The sequence below is a fragment of the Myotis myotis genome, unplaced genomic scaffold, assembly GCF_014108235.1.
Source record: "Myotis myotis isolate mMyoMyo1 unplaced genomic scaffold, mMyoMyo1.p scaffold_m19_p_2, whole genome shotgun sequence".
In the NCBI taxonomy this organism is placed as follows: Eukaryota; Metazoa; Chordata; class Mammalia; order Chiroptera; family Vespertilionidae; genus Myotis; species Myotis myotis.
This window is the reverse complement of record NW_023416324.1, coordinates 70,435,969-70,457,214: the sequence shown is the minus strand read 5'-3', so window position 1 is coordinate 70,457,214 and position 21,246 is coordinate 70,435,969. Positions and strand designations below refer to the sequence as shown.

Genomic DNA, 21,246 nt, shown 5'->3' with positions numbered 1-21,246 from the left:
ATGCATTATCTCCATTCATTCTTAGAATAGTATTTTGAAAGGTTTCTTATTCCCATCTTTTCATGAAGAAACTAAGCACCAGAGAGCTCAAATAATATGGTAGTGGCCACATTGCTCGAAAATGGTAAAAGTCAAGAATTTGAACTCTGATTTTTTTGTTGTTGTTGTTTTTTTAAATATATTTTATTGATTTTTTACAGAGAGGAAGGGAGAGAGATAGAAAGTTAGAAACATCGATGAGCGAGAAACATCGATCAGCTGCCTCCTGCACATCTCCCACTGGGGATGTGCCCGCAACCCAGGTACATGCCCTTGACCGGAATCAAACCCGGGACCCCTCAGTCCGCAGGCCGACGCTCTATCCACTGAACCAAACCGGTTTCGGCTGATTTGGTTTTTGAAGGCCCATATAGGTTCTTCAGTGTATACACTGTGATGCTTTCCAAGAGAGACTTTAATGTGTAGGTAATGTAAGAAGGATTTGGATGCTCATTTTATGAACTTTTTATTAAAAAACTAATGTCTGAATAATATATAGTGGGGGTGCAGTAGCATAATTTATTTAATGTCATTCATTCAACAGATATTTATAGTGCCAACTTACATGTTCAAGCTCTGTTCTAGGCACTTGAGATGTGTTCATGAAACAAACCAATTCCTGCCCTCATGGAGTTTACATTTTAGTACAGAAATCAGACAGTAAACAGAAAAGTAAAATGTATAGTATTTTAGATAATGATAAGTGTTAAATAGGAGAACAAAATACCTTAAGGTATGAAAAACAAAATAGTAGTGTTTAAATTGAAAACTGGGAGAAATTTAAAGGTAAAGCTGACAGATTGAATGTAGAGATATGAGAGGGACAGGAATTAAGCATTTTGGCCTGAGCAATTAGAAAAATGGAGTTCCCATTACCTGAGATGGTGAAGACTGCAGGAGAATCTGGTTTGGGAAGAAATACCAGGAACCTAATTTTGCATATTTTTTAAAAATATATTTTACTGATTTTTTACAGAGAGGAAGGGAGAGGGATAGTTAGAAACATCGATGAGAGAGATACATCGATCAGCTACCTCCTGCACACTCCCCACTGGGGTTGTGCCCGCAACCAAGGTACATGCCCTTGACCGGAATCGAACCTGGGACCCAGTCTGCAAGCTGATGCTCTATCCACTGAGCCAAACCGGTTAGGGCTAATTTTGCATATTTTAAAAGTATGAGATGCCCAGGAGATGTTTGAGTAGCCCCTTGAATATTCAGAATTAGAGTTGAGAGGACAAACTCAATCTATATATATATAAAAGCCTAATATGCTAAGTGTCCAACTGAGTGGTCAACTGGCCGGTCGCTATGATGTGCACTGACCACCAGGGGGCAGATGCTCTGACTGGTAGGCTAGCTTGCTGCTGGGGTTTGGCCAATTGGGACTGGGCGAGATGGGGCCAGACACGCCCTGGAGCCCTCCCACAGCCCCTCCCCTGATTGGTCCCTATTGGGACTGGGCGAGATGGCCCTGATTGGCCCCTATTGCTGGCCAGGCAGAGGGACCCCACCCATGCACGAATTTCATTCACTGGGCCTCTAGTATAAATACAAATTGGGCAGTTATTGACATGATAATGCCACGAGAGTGAATGAGATTACTTGGGAATCTCATTATCACTAAGCAAAGGTTATACTTTTTAACTACTTTCCAGAGAAACAGGTACATTTTCAATTTAAAGGGTGTATACATTCCTATATATACCTTAAAATTTGTATTTTGCCCAGCTGACATGGTTCAGTGGTGAGCGTCACCCTATGAACCAGGGGTCACGGTTAATTCCTAGTCAGGGCATATGCCCAGGTTGCAGGCTCAATCTCCAGTGGGGGGCGTGCAGGAGGCAGCCAATCAATGATTCTCTCTCATTGATGTTTCTAACTCTCCCTCTTATTCTCTGAAATCAATAAAAAATGTACTTTTTAAAAATTTGTATTTGTACCCTGGGTAAGGCCAGAAATTCTTAAATAGATAAAATAGAGAAGAGAGTTCAAGAATTGAGCCTTAGAGTAAGCCAACATTTAAAATTAGGAAGATGAGGCTAAAGCAGCAAAACAGAACTCCAGGGAGACAGAGTGCCTAGAAGCCAAAAGAAAAGAGTAGAAGGTAGTTATGTTGGTTTTTTTGTATTCCTTTTTTTAATGTAGAATTAAACACATTTTTTATTAAGCACATTATTATGGTAATAAATAGGAAAAATTGATGTATGAATAACAAGATAATTGCTGGTGTTGGGAGAGTATGGGTAGGAGACTTAACTTGGTCTATTAACATGGATGCTTAATCCACAATAACAGTAGAGAAAGGAAAACGTATGCACAAAAACACAGGTAAAATGTAAGATGTGGTTGTGGGAGTTTGTGAGTTCTCTTCTGACTGCTATAATGTTTTCAGTGAAATACTAAGCAAGATTATTAAATGATAGTGGGTTAGAGATTTGCTGTTTTTTATGTAAATAAACATGTAAATACATATTTATTGCTGGGATACATTAAGAGTCCAAATGAATTTAGTGATTGTTAATTTTAAATAAGCAACATGTTTATGTTTCTCTTTGGTCATATTTTCCAGCATAGATGCAGACACAAAGTTGTCAGTATATTGACCCAGAGTAGTGGTTTCATCAGACAAGTATACTAACTACTAAGAAAGAGATAGGGAAGGGAGGATAAAAGCAAGGGAAAGTCTACAGTGATTGGAAATTAAACTTTGGAAAGAGAGAAGAGAGGACATCAGTGAGTGAGGAATGATGAAAAGTTGATGGGATCACAGGATTCTCCCTATGAGAAGGAGGATTGTTGAACTGGGTTATGTCATAAAATAAGTATGTTGGAAAGAAGAGATGATTCAAGAGTGGGTTCTTTGAATCCAAGATTTTCCTATTTTGGGACGTTTCTCACTTTTTTCATTATTTATATATACTTATAGTTAGCATGTTGCATATAAAGTTGTTTTGGTACCTTGAATTTCCATAGCCAGTTGTAAAAAGTAGAATTATAGGGTATTAATATTTTTAAGATGTTTGATATGCACTACCTGAATTTCCTTAAAAATATTTCCAGGATATATCCTTGGCAGTGAGTTTCCATTTCACTAATATGTTGCGAACATTAGATATTTCGTTCTTGCTCTCACTCTCAAGTCTGATTTTTTTTTCTAATTTGGTAGGTCAAAAGCCTTTAAAAAATTTTTTTTAAGTGTACATGTCTATTGATATTTCTCTGTGTTTTTTACTTAAAAGTTAGAAAACACTCTTAATTAGTTTCAGAAAATGTGATTAAAAAGAAAGATGCTGAAAAATTTGTGAGAAATCAGGCATTTTAGACGTTAACTTTCCTATGTATTAGCAACAAACATTTCAAAAATATCTGTGAAGAAGTTTCATGTAAACTAAAAATAAATGCATATCTAGGACTAACTTAAATGAAAAATAGGATAGAACCTAAGAAATAAACTCTGAAAAACTTTGCATACAGGTGTTTTAAAAAGATGAATAAAAGATAGACAAAAATAACTACAAGCTGAATAAACACATTAATTTCCCCACAAAATACACAGTAACAAACCCAGTCAAATTTAATTCCATGTAGTATTCCAGAGAAGTAAACAATCTAAAGAATAATTGTAAAAGACAAAAGTAATAAAAAATATTCATGCCTAACTTTAAAAATATGAGCAATGCTCATCACTAACCAAGTGTTTGATATATATGTTAAGCACTATGCTATCTTATTGAATTCTTCCAGTATTGTAGGGGTTATTACTCTAATTTTCTAGATGAGGAAATGGAGAGTCTAAGACAATAAATGACACGCACAGGTGTTAATTGTAGATTGAGAATTTGAATTTAACTCTGCCTAACTTCAAAACCTAGTCTCTGTACTAACTTAGAACACTAATAGTTGAGGTTTGGGGGACCAAAATACTGTGATAACTAATCCAAAAAAAGACAAACTCCAAAATTTAATAGGTAATCCTGAAGTAGTTTTTACTAATTGATAAAGTCTATTATAGTTATCAGTTCATGTTGAAGTGGATATAACACAAATGAGGAATTAGTGATTTACTTAAAAAGTGGTATTAAGACATTTCGGTAGATCTTTGGTGGAAAATCTTAAATTTTTATTTATAGCAGAATTTCAGAAGATTTAAAGGGGATGGGAAAGGAAATCCAGGTGAATGTTTTTAAAAATTTTATTATTTTTAACATTATTGTAATGTTAACTTTATTTACTCAACTGTCTGGTTGAACTTAACTTTCTAAGTCTTTTAGGATAAACAAAATGTTATAATTTTATATTGATGAACATTTTGAGAATCACATTTGTTGTTTTGGCTTCCCAGACTTTAACAGCATTTAATTATTGCTTATTTGTGTAGACCCTCCATGCTATTTTGTAGTCTGAGATCACACTTTTCAAATCATCTAAATATGTTTTAGTAAATAGAAGAAAATTTAATTTGCATAGTATCTTTGTAATAACTCTTAAGATTCATTTTTTAAAATCTTTATTGTTGAAAGTATTACACATGTCCCCTTTTATTCTCCCATTGACCCCTCATAGCCCACCCCATCCCCTGTCTCAGGCCTCCACCACCTTACTGTCTGTGTCCATGGGATATGTATATCATATCCCATACAAGTTCTTTGGTTGATTTCTCCCTACCTCCCCCTACCTTCCCTCTGAGATTCAACAGTCTGTTCCAGGCTACTGTGTCTCTGGATCTAATTTGTCCAACACTTTAATTTGTTCATTAGATTCCACATATGAGTAAGATGATGTGATACTTGCCTTTCTCTGACTGGCTTATTTCGCTTAGCGTAGTACTCTGCAGGTTCCTCCATGCTGTCTCAAAGGGTAAGAGATCCTTATTTTTTTTACTGCTACATAGTAATCCATGGTGTAAATGTACCACAGCTTTTTTGTTTTTTTTTAATCATCACCTGAGGATATTTTTCCATTGATTTTTAGAGAGTTGAAGAGAGAGGGAAAGACAGAGAAACATCGATGTGAGAGAAACACATTGATTGGTTGCCTTCTGCATTCACCCTGACTAGGACCCGGGCGGGTAGGAGCCTGCAACCATGGTATGTGCCCTTGACCAGAATCGAACCTGGTACCCTTCACTCCACAGGCCGATGCTCTATCCACCAAGCCAACCACAGCTTTTTCATCCACTCATCTACTAATGGGCACTTGGGCTGTTTCCTGATTTTAGGCATTATAAATTGTGTTGCTATGAACATGGGGGTGCATACATTCTTTCTGATCGGTGTTTTGGACTTCTTAGGATATGTTCCTAGAAATGGGATCACTGGGTTGAATGGCAGTTCCATATTTAATTTTTTGAGGAAACTCCATTCTGTTTTCCATAGTGGCTGCATCAGTCTGCATTTCCACCAGCAGTGTAGTAGCATTCCCTTTTCTCCATATCCTCTCCAGCACTTGTCATTTGTTGATTTATTGATGATAGCCATTCTGACAGGTGTGAGGTGATACCTTATTGTCATTTTGATTTGCATCTCTCTGATGATCAGTGATTTTGAGCACTTTTTCATATATTTCTTGGCCATCTGTATGTCCTCTTCTGAGAAGTGTCTATTTAGGTCCTTTGCCCATTTTTTAAATTGGATTGTTTGTCTTCCTTTGTTAAGTTGTATGAGTTCCTTATATATTTTGTATATTAACCCTTAACAGATGAATCATTGCCAAATATGTTCTCCCATACAGTGGTGTGGGTTCCCTTTTTATTTTGTTGGTGGTTTTTTTTGCTGTGCAGAAGTTTTTTATTTGATGTAGTCCCATTTGTTTATTTTCTCCTAAGTTTCCTTTGCCCTAGGAGATGTACCCAAAACATGTTGCTACGAAAGATGTCTTGAGATTTTGCTGCCTATAGTTTCTTCTAGAATTTTTATGGTTTCATGACTTACATTTAAGTCTTTTATCCATTTTGAGTTTATTCTTGTGTATGGTATAAGTTGGTGGTCTAGTTTCATTTTTTGGAATGTACCTGTACCGTTGATTGAAGAGGCTGTCTTTACTCCATTTTATGTTTTTGCTTCCTTTGTCAAATATTAATTGAGCATAATGGCTTAGATCGATTTCTGGCATCTCTGTTCCATTGCTCTGTATGCTGTTATTGTGCCGGTACCAGGTTGTTTTGATTGCAGTGGCGTTGTAGTATAACCTGATATCTGGTATTGTGATCCCTCTAACTTTGTTCTTTTTCAAGATTGCTGTGTCTTTTTTGGTTCCATATAAATTTTTGGAGTATGTGGTCTAGATCTGTGAAATGCTGTTGGTAATTTAATAGGGATTGCATTGAATCTATAGATTGCCTTGGGTAGTATGAACATTTTAATGGTGTTAAGTCTACCAATCCATGAACAGGGTATATTCTTCCATTTGTTTATATCTTCCTCTATCTCTTTTTTCAATGTCATATAGTTTTCTGAGTACAAGTCTTTTGCCTCCTTAGTTAAGTTTATCCCTAGGTGTCTTAATTTTTTTGTTGCTATGGTAAATGGGATTGTTTGTTTAGTTTCTCTTTCTGATAATTCTTGATTGGTATACTAGAGGCCCAGTGCACAAATTTGTGCATGGGTGGGGTCTGGCTAGCCCAGCCCCAATCAGTGCCGCAGGCGATTGGCTGGCGGACCCCACCCCCGATTGGGGTTGGAGTGCCGATTGGGGATGGAGCTGGCCATGGGGAGGGGCTGTGAGCGGTCGGCCGGCCTGCCCTACCCCTAAATGGGGTGGGAGGTGCTGATCAGGGGCCAGTGACCTGGGGGAGGGGCCATGGGTGGTTGGCCGGCCGGCCCTGCCCCTGATTGGGGTGCGGGGGGGGGGGGCGATCTGGGGTGGAGCTGGGTGGGGGGGAGGGGCTGCAGGAGGTTGGCTGACCAGCCCCACCCCCTATTGGGGTGGAGGAGTGTGATCCGCGGTGGGCCAGCTGGGGGGAGCGGCTGCCAGCCAATTGTGGTGGGGTAGGCTGATCAGGGGCGGGGCTGTCTGGGGGGAAGGGAGGGAGAATTTGGCCAGCCAGCCAGCTCTTGATCAGGATGGGATAGTCCCATCAGGGGCAGGCCAGCAGGGGGGAGGGGCCGAGAGGTTGGCTGGCCGGCCCCACCCCCTGATCGGGTGGTTCGCTGGCCACAGTGGGCATCATAGCTACCAATCGTTGCGGTTGTTATAGCCATTATGGTCACTGGCTTTTTATATAGAGAGATAAAAATATCATTGATTTCTGGGTGTTAATTTGTATCCTGCTGCATTGCCAAATTCCTTTATTAAATTTAGTAGTTTTTTGGTGGAGTCTTTAGGATTTTCTTTGTACAGTATCATGTCATATCTGAATGAGTTTTACTTCCTCCTTTCCAATTTGCATGCTTTTTATTTCTTCTTGTCTGATTGCTGTGGTTAGGACTTCCAGTACTTTGTTGAATAAGAGTAGTGAAAGTGGACATCCCTGTCTTGTTCCTATTTTTAGAGGAAATGGTTTTAGTTTTTGCCCATTGAGTATTATGTTGACTGTAGGTTTGTCATATATGACCTTTATTATGTTGAGGTATGCTCCCTCTATTCCCACTTTGCTGAGAGTTTTTATAAAAAATGGATGTTGGATTTTGTTGAATGCTTTTTCTATGTCAATTGATATGATAATGTAATTTTTGTCTTTCAGTTTGTTTATGTGATGTGTCACGTTTATTGATTTGCAAATATTGTACCAGCTTGCATCCCTGGAATAAATCCCAGTTGGTCATGGTGTATGATCTTTTTAATATATTGTAGGATCCGATTTGCTAATATTTTGTTGAGGATTTTAGCATCTGTGTTCATCAGGGATATTGGCCTATAATTCTCTTTCTTTGTAGTGTCTTTATTTGGTTTTGGAATTAGGATATTGCTGGCCTCATAAAAAGAGCTTGGAAGTGTTCCTTCCTCTTGGATATTTTAGAATAGTTTGAGGACGATAGGTGTTAGTTCTTTGAATGTTTGGTAAAACTCCCCTGTGAAGCTCTCTGGACCAGGGCTTTTGTTTGCTCTGAGTTTTTATTTTATTTTATTTTATTTTATTTTATTTTATTTTATTTTATTTTATTTTATTTTATTTTATTTTATTTTATTTTATTACTGCTACAGTTTCATCAATTGTTATTGGTCTATTTAGGTTTTCTGATTATTCTTATTCAGTTTTAGAAGATTATATTTTTTAGGTTAAGATGTATTTGTTCTAATCTGTAGTTTACTTTATATGATACAGTAATTCATAGAGAGTTTTTTTATTTTTTTGATCTGAGACTTAATGTTAAATTTTTGTATTTACTGACAAAATATTAGATTGAATTGACAGAAGAAATTTCTGAGGAAGACATTTTTTAGCAGGAATTTAGAGGAAGAGCAGGGTTGGAAGATGGCTGGATTGAGTTGTGGAGTAAATTGATACAAAAAGGTAAGAGGAGTTTTGAGAGTAGAGTGATGACAAAATGGAGGGATAACAGTGGATTCTAAAATGAAGGAATAATTTATATAGGGGATTAATATGAAATTATATTGGTTGATATGTGCAAAAAGATTTCTTTTAACATAGAGTATTTTAGATTTAATACTTTATGGTAATAACTTGGTAGGGTGGGGAGTCAGGCATTGAACAATTAGGTGAAGATTTTTAAAAATCTGGTTTTACTCTTTGAACTATGTGAAAGATGCTAATAATTCGAACTTTTAGTGTTCTTACATTTAAAACACCTCATGATGGAGAACATGTCATTCTTTATCTTTTCAAAATGTAAGGAATTCTGCAACTTGGCATATATATGCATTATAATTTGAGACTTGTCTAGTTCCAAACAGTTTAATACTTATCCTGTGAGCATGCATTTTGCAGATTTCTTATTTTTTAAAAATTTGATAGACATTTGAATATTGTTCATGTAGATAGGCTTTGTCTGAGATAAATTAGTTAGAATCATTTCTATCTAATGCATATGTTAAGACATAAGAAAATACACATTGATTAAGAGTCACTATGACAGGTACAGAAAACAAAGGGGTTATTTCTGTATGTATTGTAGAATATATTTAAAATTCAACCACAGTTGAAATGATAAAGGTGGTCATTTTCTTTGCCATGTATTTCTTACTCTGATTCTTTAAGAATTTGACAGATAATAATATAACCATTCCTTAGATTCTTTTCTTATTTATAAAATGTGATATATTTTTAAGGACTATGATTTAGGTATTTTTTTCCCCTCTCAGGAATGCTTGCAACCAAACCATTTTTTTGTTTGTTTGTTTGTATTTTTCTTTCTTTTTTCAGAGGTTACGCACAGAAAACAGGCTTTTAAAACAACGCATTGAAACATTAGAAAAAGTAAGTAAATGACTACTTATGTAAGCTTCTGTTAAATACACAGTTTTTTTCCTGTCTATTTTATATAAAGAAATCTAGTTTATATGTCTCCAAAGTTGTGGTATTGACTGCTTAGCTTGCCTGGCTTACTACTTAATTAATTAACTTGTCATTAGTAAAAATTGATCACTACTAGCTCTTAAACTTTAAAGTTTTAAGTAAGATATAGTAATACTTGTTTTCTTTACCTATAATCTCTAAAATGTATGTTCTTTTGAGGTAACTTAATTTAGAATCTACTCTGTATAATATTTTCAAATATTGCCCTGACTTTCTAGCCATATATTAAATGTGGCAATGACTCATGTAAGGCCTAGCTAGGATTGCTGTAAGTTTAGTCAAAATGACTGACTGATTTCTTATTTAAAAATTCACCGTGATTTTCAACACTGGGGAATTGTGCTTAAACTTTTGGTTCTTAAAATTATTTTGATACCATTTTTGTTACCTATTCCTCTTTGTTTCATATAAAATAACTGGGCAAATGTGGACTTATTGCATTCTTTTTTATATTATGCTTTTGATATAATATCTTTTGTAGTCTTGTTTCTGATGCTATAAGAATGTATTGAATACTAAAAGTATAGTGTAGGAGTTTTGGTTTATTTTAAGAAAAACATCTGAATTTACAAAGTCTTTGATATTTTGGGGGTTTTGTGTTTGTTTTTGACTAAAGGTGAGAGAAAGTAGGTTTAAAAGTACTTTTTATGATATTGCCAATTATCTTTGAATCTTCCCTGCTAATCTTTGGATCAATATTCAAGAAAGCAATGAATAAAAAAATGGATAGTTTGCATTTTTGTCTTTTGTTTGAAAGTATTAATGGTTTTATATCAAAACCTGCACAAGGACCAGGATGCTAACTACATGCCTATTTTTGTGTGTGATAATTGCAGGTTCGCTATATTAAGTCAAAAGTAGTTTTCCTGTATTTTCTTCATCTTATTAGAGTTGCTTTGATGACAATTCTACTTTTTTGGTGATTCTGCAAAAAGATTGAGCTTGGTTGTTTTTGTTTAAATTACATCCTTTTTTTTCAAAAAATACTCAGTTTTATAGTAAAATATATATATCATCTTAGTGGTCTTTTATCCTTGGAGTGAGATATTTTCACAGAGAAAGCATTTTTATTTTATTGAACCTTCACAATGATAAAGGTGCTGTTAGAAAGTGTTAAGCTTGTATTTTGATTCTAAAAGCTAAGTATCTTTTTTATTGACTTAGATGGCCTACGTGTGTCCACTTAGAATTCTATAAATACGTATGTATCAAATTCTGCAACCAACAAGTTTAATCAGTTATTGCTAGGGTGTGTTACCTTGAGCTCATTAATTTCACTTGTGATATTTTTCTTGCTTTGCGTCTTTGGAAGTTGAGCTTGCACAAACTGCTGTCACACTTTGTAAGTGGAATTGCTTACTCAAATTCCTTCTCCTTTTCATATAAGTGTTTTGACAATGTGACTAACTCTAAAAATAAAGATTTAAAAGTATGCTTTAAAGGGAAGATATTTGCTTGTTCCAAATAATGAAAAACCTCTTGGAATTTGTGTTTAGTCTCTTCTAGTACATGACTTTCTGCAGCCTATTCTTTAATATATTTTTATATGGTTTAAGAATAAAAACACATTCAGTAAAAATAGCTTTAAAATCTTCATGTTTATTTTAATTTCATGAAAAGTAGGTGGAATTTGGGTATGCTTGTTTCTTCTTATTCCTAATTTTATCACCTTTATTTTATTTCTTTCTCTTACATTTCTATCTGAATTTTTCCTTTTGTAGGAAAGTGCTTCCTTGGCAGATAGATTGATACAGGTATAGTTTCTTATTACTTTTTTTTTTTTTTTTTTTAGCATTTTCTCTAACTTCTAAGGAAAGTCCTAAATATAGAAATTTGTATTTTAATGCATGCAATTTTACATGCATTTCCCACCCAAAATAATATTTTAGGTGGTACATAGGGGTGTAAGCTTATTCTTGATAACAGGGTGTTATCTTGGTTTATTAAAATAAGCACCTTTTTGCACGTTTTAAAGCTAACCTTCTTTTAAAGTATTACAAAATGGCAATCAGTGGATTCTATGAAATTAACTACTTATTCATTGACATTTAGTCCTGCATGTACAATTCAATAATAATGCATGAATTGAATTTTTATTGACTGAAACAAGAATTGTTCTTAAGATTGTCAGATGAATTTTTCATTTAGTTCCCCAAAATTTGCTGGAGCAATAATGAGCTGCTGGCTAACAATTGCTTAGGCTGTTCTGTTCTCTGAGGTGATTTAAAAAAACTATGTCAAAGTAAATAACTAAATCTCCCAAAGACAGTCTTTCTTGACTCTATCCTAAATTGCTTTATACACACAAAAATTATGTCCTAAGGGACAAGTGACAAGAGCCCAGGAGGCTGAGGAAAACTACCTCATAAAACGGGAACTGGCCACCATCAAACAGCAGAGTGATGAGGCCAGTGCTAAGCTGGAGCAGGCTGAGAATACCATCAGGAAGCTCCAGCACCAGCCGCAATGGGTAAGGAGTCCAGTGGTACTTTTTCTCACCATTCTCATTTCCTTTCCTTTAAATCCTTTTTAAAAGCACAGCTTTTGTGCTCTTGTTATAAATAATTTTATTTTTTATTTCAGTTAAATTCTGAGTCAGTTTTATGTTCTGTAATAGTGTCTTATTGTGGCCTAAAGTTTCCTCATTCTAACATTTTTTTCTGTCTACACAGTTTTGTTTATAATAGGTACTATTTTCTTTATGTTTTCAGTCATAGAAAATAAGTGATGTATGTCAGACCTTTTTTTCAAGTTTTATAAATCTGTTTCATAATAGGTATTTTGCCATGGTTAATTTTAAAATCATAACTTCAGCTAGTCTTTGTTAAAAGTGCAGATGAAATATTATCCAATGTAGAATACATGTAATTATCTCATTTAAAGCTTTGATAATGTGGTGATTTATGTCTTATGAAATACCATAGTCTTACCTTCTTATACCAAAACATTAAGTTATGGGTTAAAGTATATGCTTACATTTTTTTCAAAAGTAGAGAAGTTGTCAAAACTAAAAAGAAAGAACTTATAAAAATAATGTTAACTTATTTAGAGTACTGAACAGCCACTGATTGTACAGCTATCCTCAGGTGTCTTTTGCCACTTAGACATCGTTTTCCATTGGCAAATTCAGAGTGATCTTAATCAGTAATATGAGAGCTTAAAAGAAAAGTCAGCTGTTAACCTTTGAAAAGATATTTCTTGTTTCAGTTTTCTGTTTTTAAGTATGAGTTAGATAGTAACAGGGTACCAGGGGTGGGCAAACTTATTGACTCGAGGGCCACAATGGGTTCTTAAACTGGACCAGAGGGCCGGAACAAAAGCATGGATGGAGTGTTTGTGTGAACTAATATAAATTCAAAGTAAACATCATTACATAAAAGGGTACGGTCTTTTTTTTCAATAGTTTTATTCATTTCAAACCGGCCGGATCCGGCCCGCGGGCCATAGTTTGCCCACGGCTCGGGTAGGCAGAAGAAGGTTATGTAAACCTGGAACTTTTTACGGATTGGGAAGCAAAAAACACAGTTACTTCAAAGTGGACATTACTTTCATTCAGTAAAATGAAGAAACAACATCATCTGGGTATAAAAATCAGAAAACTAAAAAAAATAAAAAAGTTGACAATTGAAAAAACCCAACATCAATTAATTATCTTCTATTAATATTACTAAAGATGGTTAAAAAATGAGAGTAGTAAAGAATACTCAAAAGATAGAACTAAAATATTTTGATCTGTCTTTGAATGAAATGTCAATATAAAAGCATAAAAATAGAAAAAGCAGAATTGAGGGTAATGTTAGGAATTAAGCTGAACTGAGTTATCAGTGCAATGTGATTTTGTTATAAGGACAGATGAGTATATATTTACAAGTCATTTTCAAGGTAATCTTATGTAAAACTAGAGGCCCGGTGCACGAAATCCGTGCACTTGGGGGGTGGACAGGTCTCTCAGCCTGGTCTACACCCTCTCGCAGTCCGGGAGCCCTCAGGAATGTCCGACCGATGGCTTAGGCCCGCTCCCAAAGTGGAGTGGGCCTAACCCATTGGTCGGACATCCTTAGCACTGCTGTGGAGGCAGGAGAGGCTTCTGCCACTGCCGCTGTACTTGCCAGCTGTGAGCCCAGCTTTTGGGTGAACAGTGCTCCCCCTGTGGGAGCACACTGACCACCAGATGTCAGCTCCTGCGTTGAGCGTTTGCCCCCTGTTGGTCAGTGCACATCATAGCGACCGGTCGGTCTGCCGTTGTGCTGAAACTGGCTCTTCAACATCTCCTGAGGGGTCCCAGATTGCAAGAGTGCACAAGCTAGGCTGAGGGACCCCACCAGTGCACAGTTGGGGCTGGGGAGAGATGTGAGAGGTTGGCCAGCCTGGGAGGGGCCACAGGAGGGTTGCAGGGCATGTCCGGTCCATCTCGCTCAGTCCTGATCGGCCGGACCTCAGCAGCAAGCTAACTTACCGGTTGGAGCGTCTGCCCTTTGGTGGTCAGTGCATGTCATAGCGACTGGTCAACCAGTTGACTCTCTGGCCCCTGGTGGTCAGTCACATCATAGCGAGCAATTGAGCAGCCGTAGCATTCCTTAGCATATTATTATTTGATTGGCTGAACAGCCAACTGGATGACTGGACACTTAGCATATTAGGCTTTTATTATATAGGACTAGAGGCCCAATGCACGAAATTTGTGCAAGGGGCTCGGCCCTCGCAGCCCCTCGCCACCTTGGCCGGCCCTCGCAGCCCTGGCTTCATCCAAAGATTATCTGGACGGTTGTCCGGAATGTTGTCCAGACTGTCGTTTGGCTGTTTGGTCTAATTAGCATATTAGCTCTTTATTATATAGGATTATTTAGCCTTTGTTTGATACTGCTCCAAAGAGCAGAATGTACTTAAGATCCAAGGACACAAAATCTTATTCATTTGAATTTTGACAAATAGAGTAGTTGCTTTGCAAATAGCATAATACTAATACGTAGTGAACATCTATTGCTAAAGGTTTTTGACCTTCCAGTATAACTTTATGAATTCTTCAGAACTCTCAGAATAAGGATTTAAATCTGTATTCCAGCAGTAAGTATTGAATTACCAATATAATCACTACCACCACCTTCTACTGGCAATACAGATGCTCTTCTACTTATAATGTAATTATGTCCCATAAAGCCATCATAAGTTGAAAATATTGTTAAGTCAAAAATGCATTTAATACACCTAACCTAACGAGCATCATAGCTTAGCCTAGCCTACCTTAAATGTGCTCAGAACACAGTATCCAAATTAGTTGTTTACTGTCGTGATCACGTGCCTGACTGGAAGCTGTGGTTCCCAAATTTTTTTTTTTTTTTTTTTTTTTAGTTAAAATTCTTTCCATGCCAAGACCATAGCAAATGGATACTAAAGTGTTACTTTTTTGACCCAGATCCTTATATAATGCTTCTCTTTCCCCTTTTCTACAAATATAAGTAGCAGCCAAAATACATGGTCATGAGAAAGAAAACAGTCTGACTATTCTGTACTTATTGTCAAGGTATCAGGTTTAGTTTGTGTAAACACTTTGTATTTTGCTCAATTCTATATGACTCTGATGTGACAATTTGATAATAGAGTCATGTATTCAGTTATTCACTGGAAAAATAATGTACAAATTTACTATTCCTGAGAGTGTAATAGTAAACAAGAAAAAAAGTCTGGTATTACATGAAGTGTACATTCTAGTTGAGGAGAAATATATTAAATAAATAAAGTTTTAGGTGATGTTAAGGACATTATCCAGAAAATAAAAAAGCAGGCTACAGAATGGTAGAAAATATTTTCAGATCATGTATTTGATGCGGATTAAGCATGCAGAATATATAAAGAACTTTTAAAACTCAACAGAAAGACAAGCAACCCAATTTTAAAATGAGCAAAGAACTTGAATAGACCTAATGCCAAAGAAGATTTACAAGTGGACAAGAACATATGAAGGCACTCAACATGTTTAGTCTTTAGGGAAATGCATATAAAAACCACACAAGGTGCCAATTCACATTCACTAAGATGGCTCTAATAAAAAAAGCTAAACTGAAAATAAGTGTTGGCAAGTTGATGGAGAAATTGGAAACCTTGTACAATGTTAGTGGAAATATAAAAAGGTCAGCTGCTGTGGATAACAGTTTTGTGGTTCTTCAAAAAGTTAAACATAGAGTTACCATATGACATAGAGTTATCTTATGACATAGAATTACCCATAATTCATCTACTAGATATATACCTCAAAGAATAGAAAATTGGTATCCACACAAGTATGTAGCAACACGTTTGTGGCAACATTATTCACAAAAGAGTGGTCACAGATCAAAAGACCATTAATGGAAGAATGGATTAAAAAATTGTGATATATACCATACAATGAAATACCATTCAGCCATAAAAAGGAATTAAAACTGATACATGCTATAATATGGATGAACCTCTGTCAATGTCAGAGCCCGCCTGCATGGCTCAGTGGTTGAGCATCGACCCATGAACCAGGAGGTCAAGGTTCGATTCCTGGGTTGCAGGCTTGATCCCCAGTGTGGGGTGTGCAGGAGGCAGCAGATCGATGTTTCTATCTCTGTATCTCTCCCTTCCTCTCTTTATAAAAAACAATTTTAATTAATTAATTAAAACATATAAAAAAGAAATGTAAATAGCATAATAACTAATGAGGATGGTCCTCCATCCCCTAGTAATTGAAGGAGACACAAAATATCTTCTTTGACTCTTAAAGGCATTCAATTAAAAATTAATAATATATATCTGGAAAATCCCCAAATATTTCCAGGAGTGAAAGATGAAGGTGGTCTACCTGTAACTGTCAGACACAAAGTATTAATTGCACTAGGAGGGAAATTGTAAAAAGATGAAAAATATATACCATGAAAACACTAAAATAAAGAAAGCTGGAGTTTCTGTATTAATGTCAGACAAAGTAGACTTCAAAACAAGGGATAGTCCCAGGAATAAAGAGGGACATTTTGTGATAGTAATAGGGCCAGTTCACCAACAAGGCATAACAATCTTAAATACAACCCAGTGCACAAATTTGTGCATGGGTGGGGTCCCTCTGCGTGGCCTGTGGGGATTGGACCGAAACCGCCAGTCCAAGGCCTCCTGCCACTTTTGCTTATCCTGACCCACTGGGCCTGTTGGGTGCTCGCGCTCAGTCAGTCCTGATTGGGAGAGGCTCTCACCACCACAGCAGCACTCGCCAGCCATGAGCCCTGCGTCTGGTGCCCATTCTGAGAGGGGTGGGGAGGGTGGGATGTGATTGGCCCTCTTGGCAGGTGGTGGGACGCCCTTGCTGGCCCGGGATCTGGATTGGTCCTGCTGAGTTTGCGCCAGTTGTTGGGAGCCACCTGGTGGCTGCTTTTATATTGTTTCTTCCTTGCAGAGCATCTAGGGAGGGGAAGTGGCCACAGTGCCCAAAGACGACCTCCAGGAGGCTGGCGGTGCTGTTGGGATCCTGCCAGCAGCACTGGTCCCTTGGTGCCTGGCCCGCTCTCCAGAGATTAGACCTTCAGGACTATTGAGGGAGTGAGTGGCTGCCGCCGGGCTGGTTGGCCACTGGGATGGGTTGGTCAGCTGAGTGGCACTCACGCTGTGGGAGTGCACTGACCTCCGGGGGCAGCTCCTGCATTGAGCATCTGCCCCCTGGTGGTCAGTGCGTGTCACAGTGACTGGTCGACCGGTCATTTGGTCACTTAGGCTTTTATATATATAGATTGTATGTGTTCAGGAATATGTCTCCAAACATATGTCTGCTCCTAATAGAGAGCATGAAGCTGAACTGATAGAACTGAAAGGTAAAGTGAACATATCCACAGTTACAGTTGGAGTCTTCAATACCCCTTTCTCAGTAATTGATGAAACAACTAGGTAGAAAATCAGTATGGATATAGAAGACCTAGACAACATTGTCAGCCAACTTGAGCTGATTGGTATTTATGGAACACTTTACCAGAATACATATTTAGCACAATACATATTCTTTTTAAGTCACATGGAACATTTACACAGCTAGAAGATATTCTGGGCCATAAAATAAACTTTAAAAAATTTTAAAGTAATTGAAGGAGACACAGAGTATCTTCTTTGACTCTAACAGCATTCAGTTAGAAACTAATAATATATATTTGGAAAATCCCCATATATTTGGAAATTAAACCACATATTTTTACCTATTGTGAAAGAGAAAATTTCAAAGAAAGTTAGAATGTATTTTGAATTAAATGAAAATGAAGCATACTTTATCAAAATTTGTGGGATCTGCCCAGTCAGTGTGGGTTAGTGGTTGAGCATCAACTCATGAGCCAGGAGGTCACGGTTCTATTCTGGGTCAGGGTACATGCCTGGGTTTTGGCCTTGATCCCCAGTAGGGAGTGTGCAGGAGGCAGCCGATTGAGGATTCTCTCTCGTCATTGATGTTTCTGTCTCTTCCTCTCCCTCTCCCTTCTTCTCTCTGAAATCAATAAAAAACATTAAAATTTATGGGATCCACCTAAACCAGTACTTAGTAGAAAATTTATAGTATTGAATGCTTATATTAGGAAGTAAGTTTCAAACCAATAATCTAAACTTCTACCTTAAAAATCTAGACATATAAGAGTAAATTTAACATAAAGGAAATAGAAGAAAGAAATAATAAAAAGTAGAAATCAATGAAATTAAAATAGCACAAAACAAAAATAGAGAAAATCCCTGAAAAACTGGTTCTTTGAAATGATTAATAAAGTTGATAAACCTCTGTCTAGACTGACTAAAAAGAGAAGAAATAACCAGTATTATGGATGACATTGACTTTTTGAAAATGTAGCCAAGTTTTATTGTCTGATATTCTGAATGAGTCTGATTCCTTCCTTGTGGTATCATATTTCCTATAAACTAGATTCAGTTAAACATGTTTAACATTTGGATGATCGATAATGTTGTGAACTTTATTTTGATTTAAATCAGAAAACATATAAGTTGTTCTTACTATTTAGTGATGCTGAGTTTGATTACCATCCTAAGTTTGGTTACTGTAGACTCTTGCTCTTGTGAAGGTATGGTTTCTTCTTTGCAACTATTAAGTAATCTGTTGGGAAATATTTTTGTACTCACTATATCACTCATATGTCCTTCTAACATTGAATGTGAGGATTCATTCTTTTTTTTACTCAGGATACAAGCAAGAAAGAGTAATAAGGGCTTTCTAGCTTATCTTTTTCCTTGTGATTTTTGCAACACCAGAAAAGCATGTGAGATTGAAAAGCAGAGATTCTACTTATTAAACATTTTTTTCTGTCAATATCATTAACATGAGATTGCTGGTATCACAGGAACATTAAGAGATTCATCGACAAAAGTGAACTTGATGTAAATATAGGGAAGTCATTATTTATATACTTTTATTTTTTATTTTTTAATATATTTTATTGATTTTTTACAGAGAGGAAGGGACAGGGATAGAGAGTTAGAAACATCAGTGAGAGAGAAACATCGATCAGCTGCCTTCTGCACAACTCCTACTGGGGATGTGCCCGCAACCAAGGTACATGCCCTTGACCGGAATTGAACCTGGGACCTTTCAGTCCGCAGGCTGGTGCTCTATCCACTGAGGCAAACCAGTCAGGGCATTATTTATATATTTTATTTTATTTTATTTTATTTTTTTTTTTTTTTTTGGGTGTATAAGGATGAGTCTTTATTGCTGAAGCCAGTGGCCACACAGCCATCAGACAAGACAGTCCTCACAGCAAAGTCCACACAGGCAGGCAGCCGGACACCGGCTGGTGAATATGCATCTTTCCCATCAGACAGCATCCGTCTCTGTACCCACAGCTGTTCTCTGAGCAGCCGCACGCTGCCCCCTGGACTCACCGCCTCACATCACAGCGGTACCTGAGCTCTCCGCTCAGCAGCGTCTCCTCTCTCTCCTGCCCAGCTGCTCTCTCCAGCAGGCTTCTTCACCCACTCCAGCCTCCTCCCGCCAGCCAGCTGGTCAGTCACCTACTTTTACACCATTTAGACAAAGAAGGCTTCACGCCAATAGTTACATCAATCATATTGGCTACTGAAGGGCAAAGTCTACCCTGTGTCCTTGCACCCGCTCATGGGATCTTGGCCTGGTTAGGATTCCCAGGCTCAGAGTCCTTGGACATCCCGTTTAGGCACATGCCCAGAGCGGCCTTTGGCCTTTCTGGTGTATTGATAACAAGGCCTTTGTGATTCCATTGGCCTTGACTATCCAGGTCCCACAAGATTTTTCTTTGGCTTTGGAGAGAATAAATTCTATGGGCTTTGGCTTGGATTGGGGCTAATGTTGTCTCTTTTTAAACAAAAATGATGGAACTAACAAATAACTAGAAGGAGCTCATACAGTCTTTCACTAAAATGATGATCATCGAGGTTCGCCCTGACCATCGGCCCAGTCATTGCTGTGTGCAGCCCTTCTCTGCCTGTGTTGTGCCCAAATTTCATGATTCCCAAGAACCCACAGGGAGCCAGCGAGTCCGATGCAAAAGCAAAGAGTCATTCATTTCAAACCTAGGTTTGGCTCCCCTGCCACACTCACAGATGCAACGGTAAGCTCCAGTGGCCGAGAGAGAGAGAACTCTGTATGGAGAGAGGTTTTATAGGGGTTTGGGGTAAGGGGAGGAGAAAGGACTGTGGGCCCTGCTGATTGGCCAGGCGTGAGTACACAGGATGTGGTCATAGTGATGGCGTGCACTTCCCTTGACTATCTTCCGGGAAGAAGCTTGCTGAGCACATGGCCAAGTTAAGATGAAGGGCATAGCCCTTACCCTGGGGCAAGGTGGAGGGCGTACTCCTCGCCCTTTCATTCCCCCCTTGTCTTGGAACTTCCGGCTCAATCATGAGATGGACTGCATTTCTATTCCACCATTGCTAGAGGCCCATACTGGGCACACAGAACTATCAACTGAACTATCCCTATAAGCTTAACAAATGGCCCGGTGGAAGGGAAAGAAACCATTTTAGATTTAACAACTTCTATTGAAACAGGATTTTTCTTCTTAAAATTCCTCCATGGCTATCAAAAAGCCAAATCAAGATTAATTTATCTACTGTCCTGATGTTTGCATACACACAACAAGAATGGTAACTGACTACCTTTGCTGGAATTTCATGGTTGAATCTTAATGTGCCCCGTAGGGCCAGGAAGCCAAGCCATCCAGCTGCCATCAAGCCTGCCTGCAGTATCTGCTGAGTTAGGTGAATCCCTCACCTGTAGCAACTCCACCTGAGCCCACGCTCCAGGCTTTAAGGCCCATCTCAGTAGCCCTCCTACTTGTTGCGGCCCAGAGTGTGTGGGGTTCTGCAGGGATGCAGAGGCATCTTTACTGCTCCCCTTCTACTCTTACCAACCGCCAGTGATGGTAGGGCATCAGCCTGACGCTCCAGCGCCAGCCATCTTCAGGGCTCCCAAGCAGGATACCAGGCTTTCTTCGTGGCATTTTTACTGGCTTCAAGTCTTTAGAGCTCAGATAGGGCTCTTCGAAACATGATACTCCAGTCAAAGTTTTCCGTTAATAAAACCACTATTAGGAACCAGTCTTTCTGAATCTATGCAAAGAAACGTACTTATTTAGCATTGCCAGATTTCGGAGGAATTACATAAGGAGAAAAACATACTGATCTACTCTAAGATTTTCTGACTTTCCTTGCTAATTCCTTTTCATGGATTTAAAACAAAACAGTAACTGTTGGCATAA

At 37.7% G+C, this 21,246-nt stretch overlaps 1 protein-coding gene across 11 annotated transcripts in view; it reads left to right on the top strand.

Annotated features, from left to right (window-relative positions):
• EVI5 (ecotropic viral integration site 5) overlaps positions 1-21,246 on the top strand; it is a 191,844-nt gene that overhangs the window by 68,811 nt on the left and 101,787 nt on the right. For 8 of the 11 annotated variants that reach the window (XM_036352437.1, XM_036352435.1, XM_036352436.1 and 5 more), the window contains 3 exons: positions 9,365-9,418; positions 11,239-11,271; positions 11,841-11,987. The exons of 1 other annotated variant lie outside the window; for it this stretch is intronic. In XM_036352437.1, the coding sequence (XP_036208330.1) occupies positions 9,365-9,418; positions 11,239-11,271; positions 11,841-11,987 (234 nt within the window). The remainder of the gene's footprint in view (positions 1-9,364; positions 9,419-11,238; positions 11,272-11,840; positions 11,988-21,246) is intronic. 2 more of the 11 variants (XM_036352438.1, XM_036352440.1) reach the window with 2 other exon arrangements.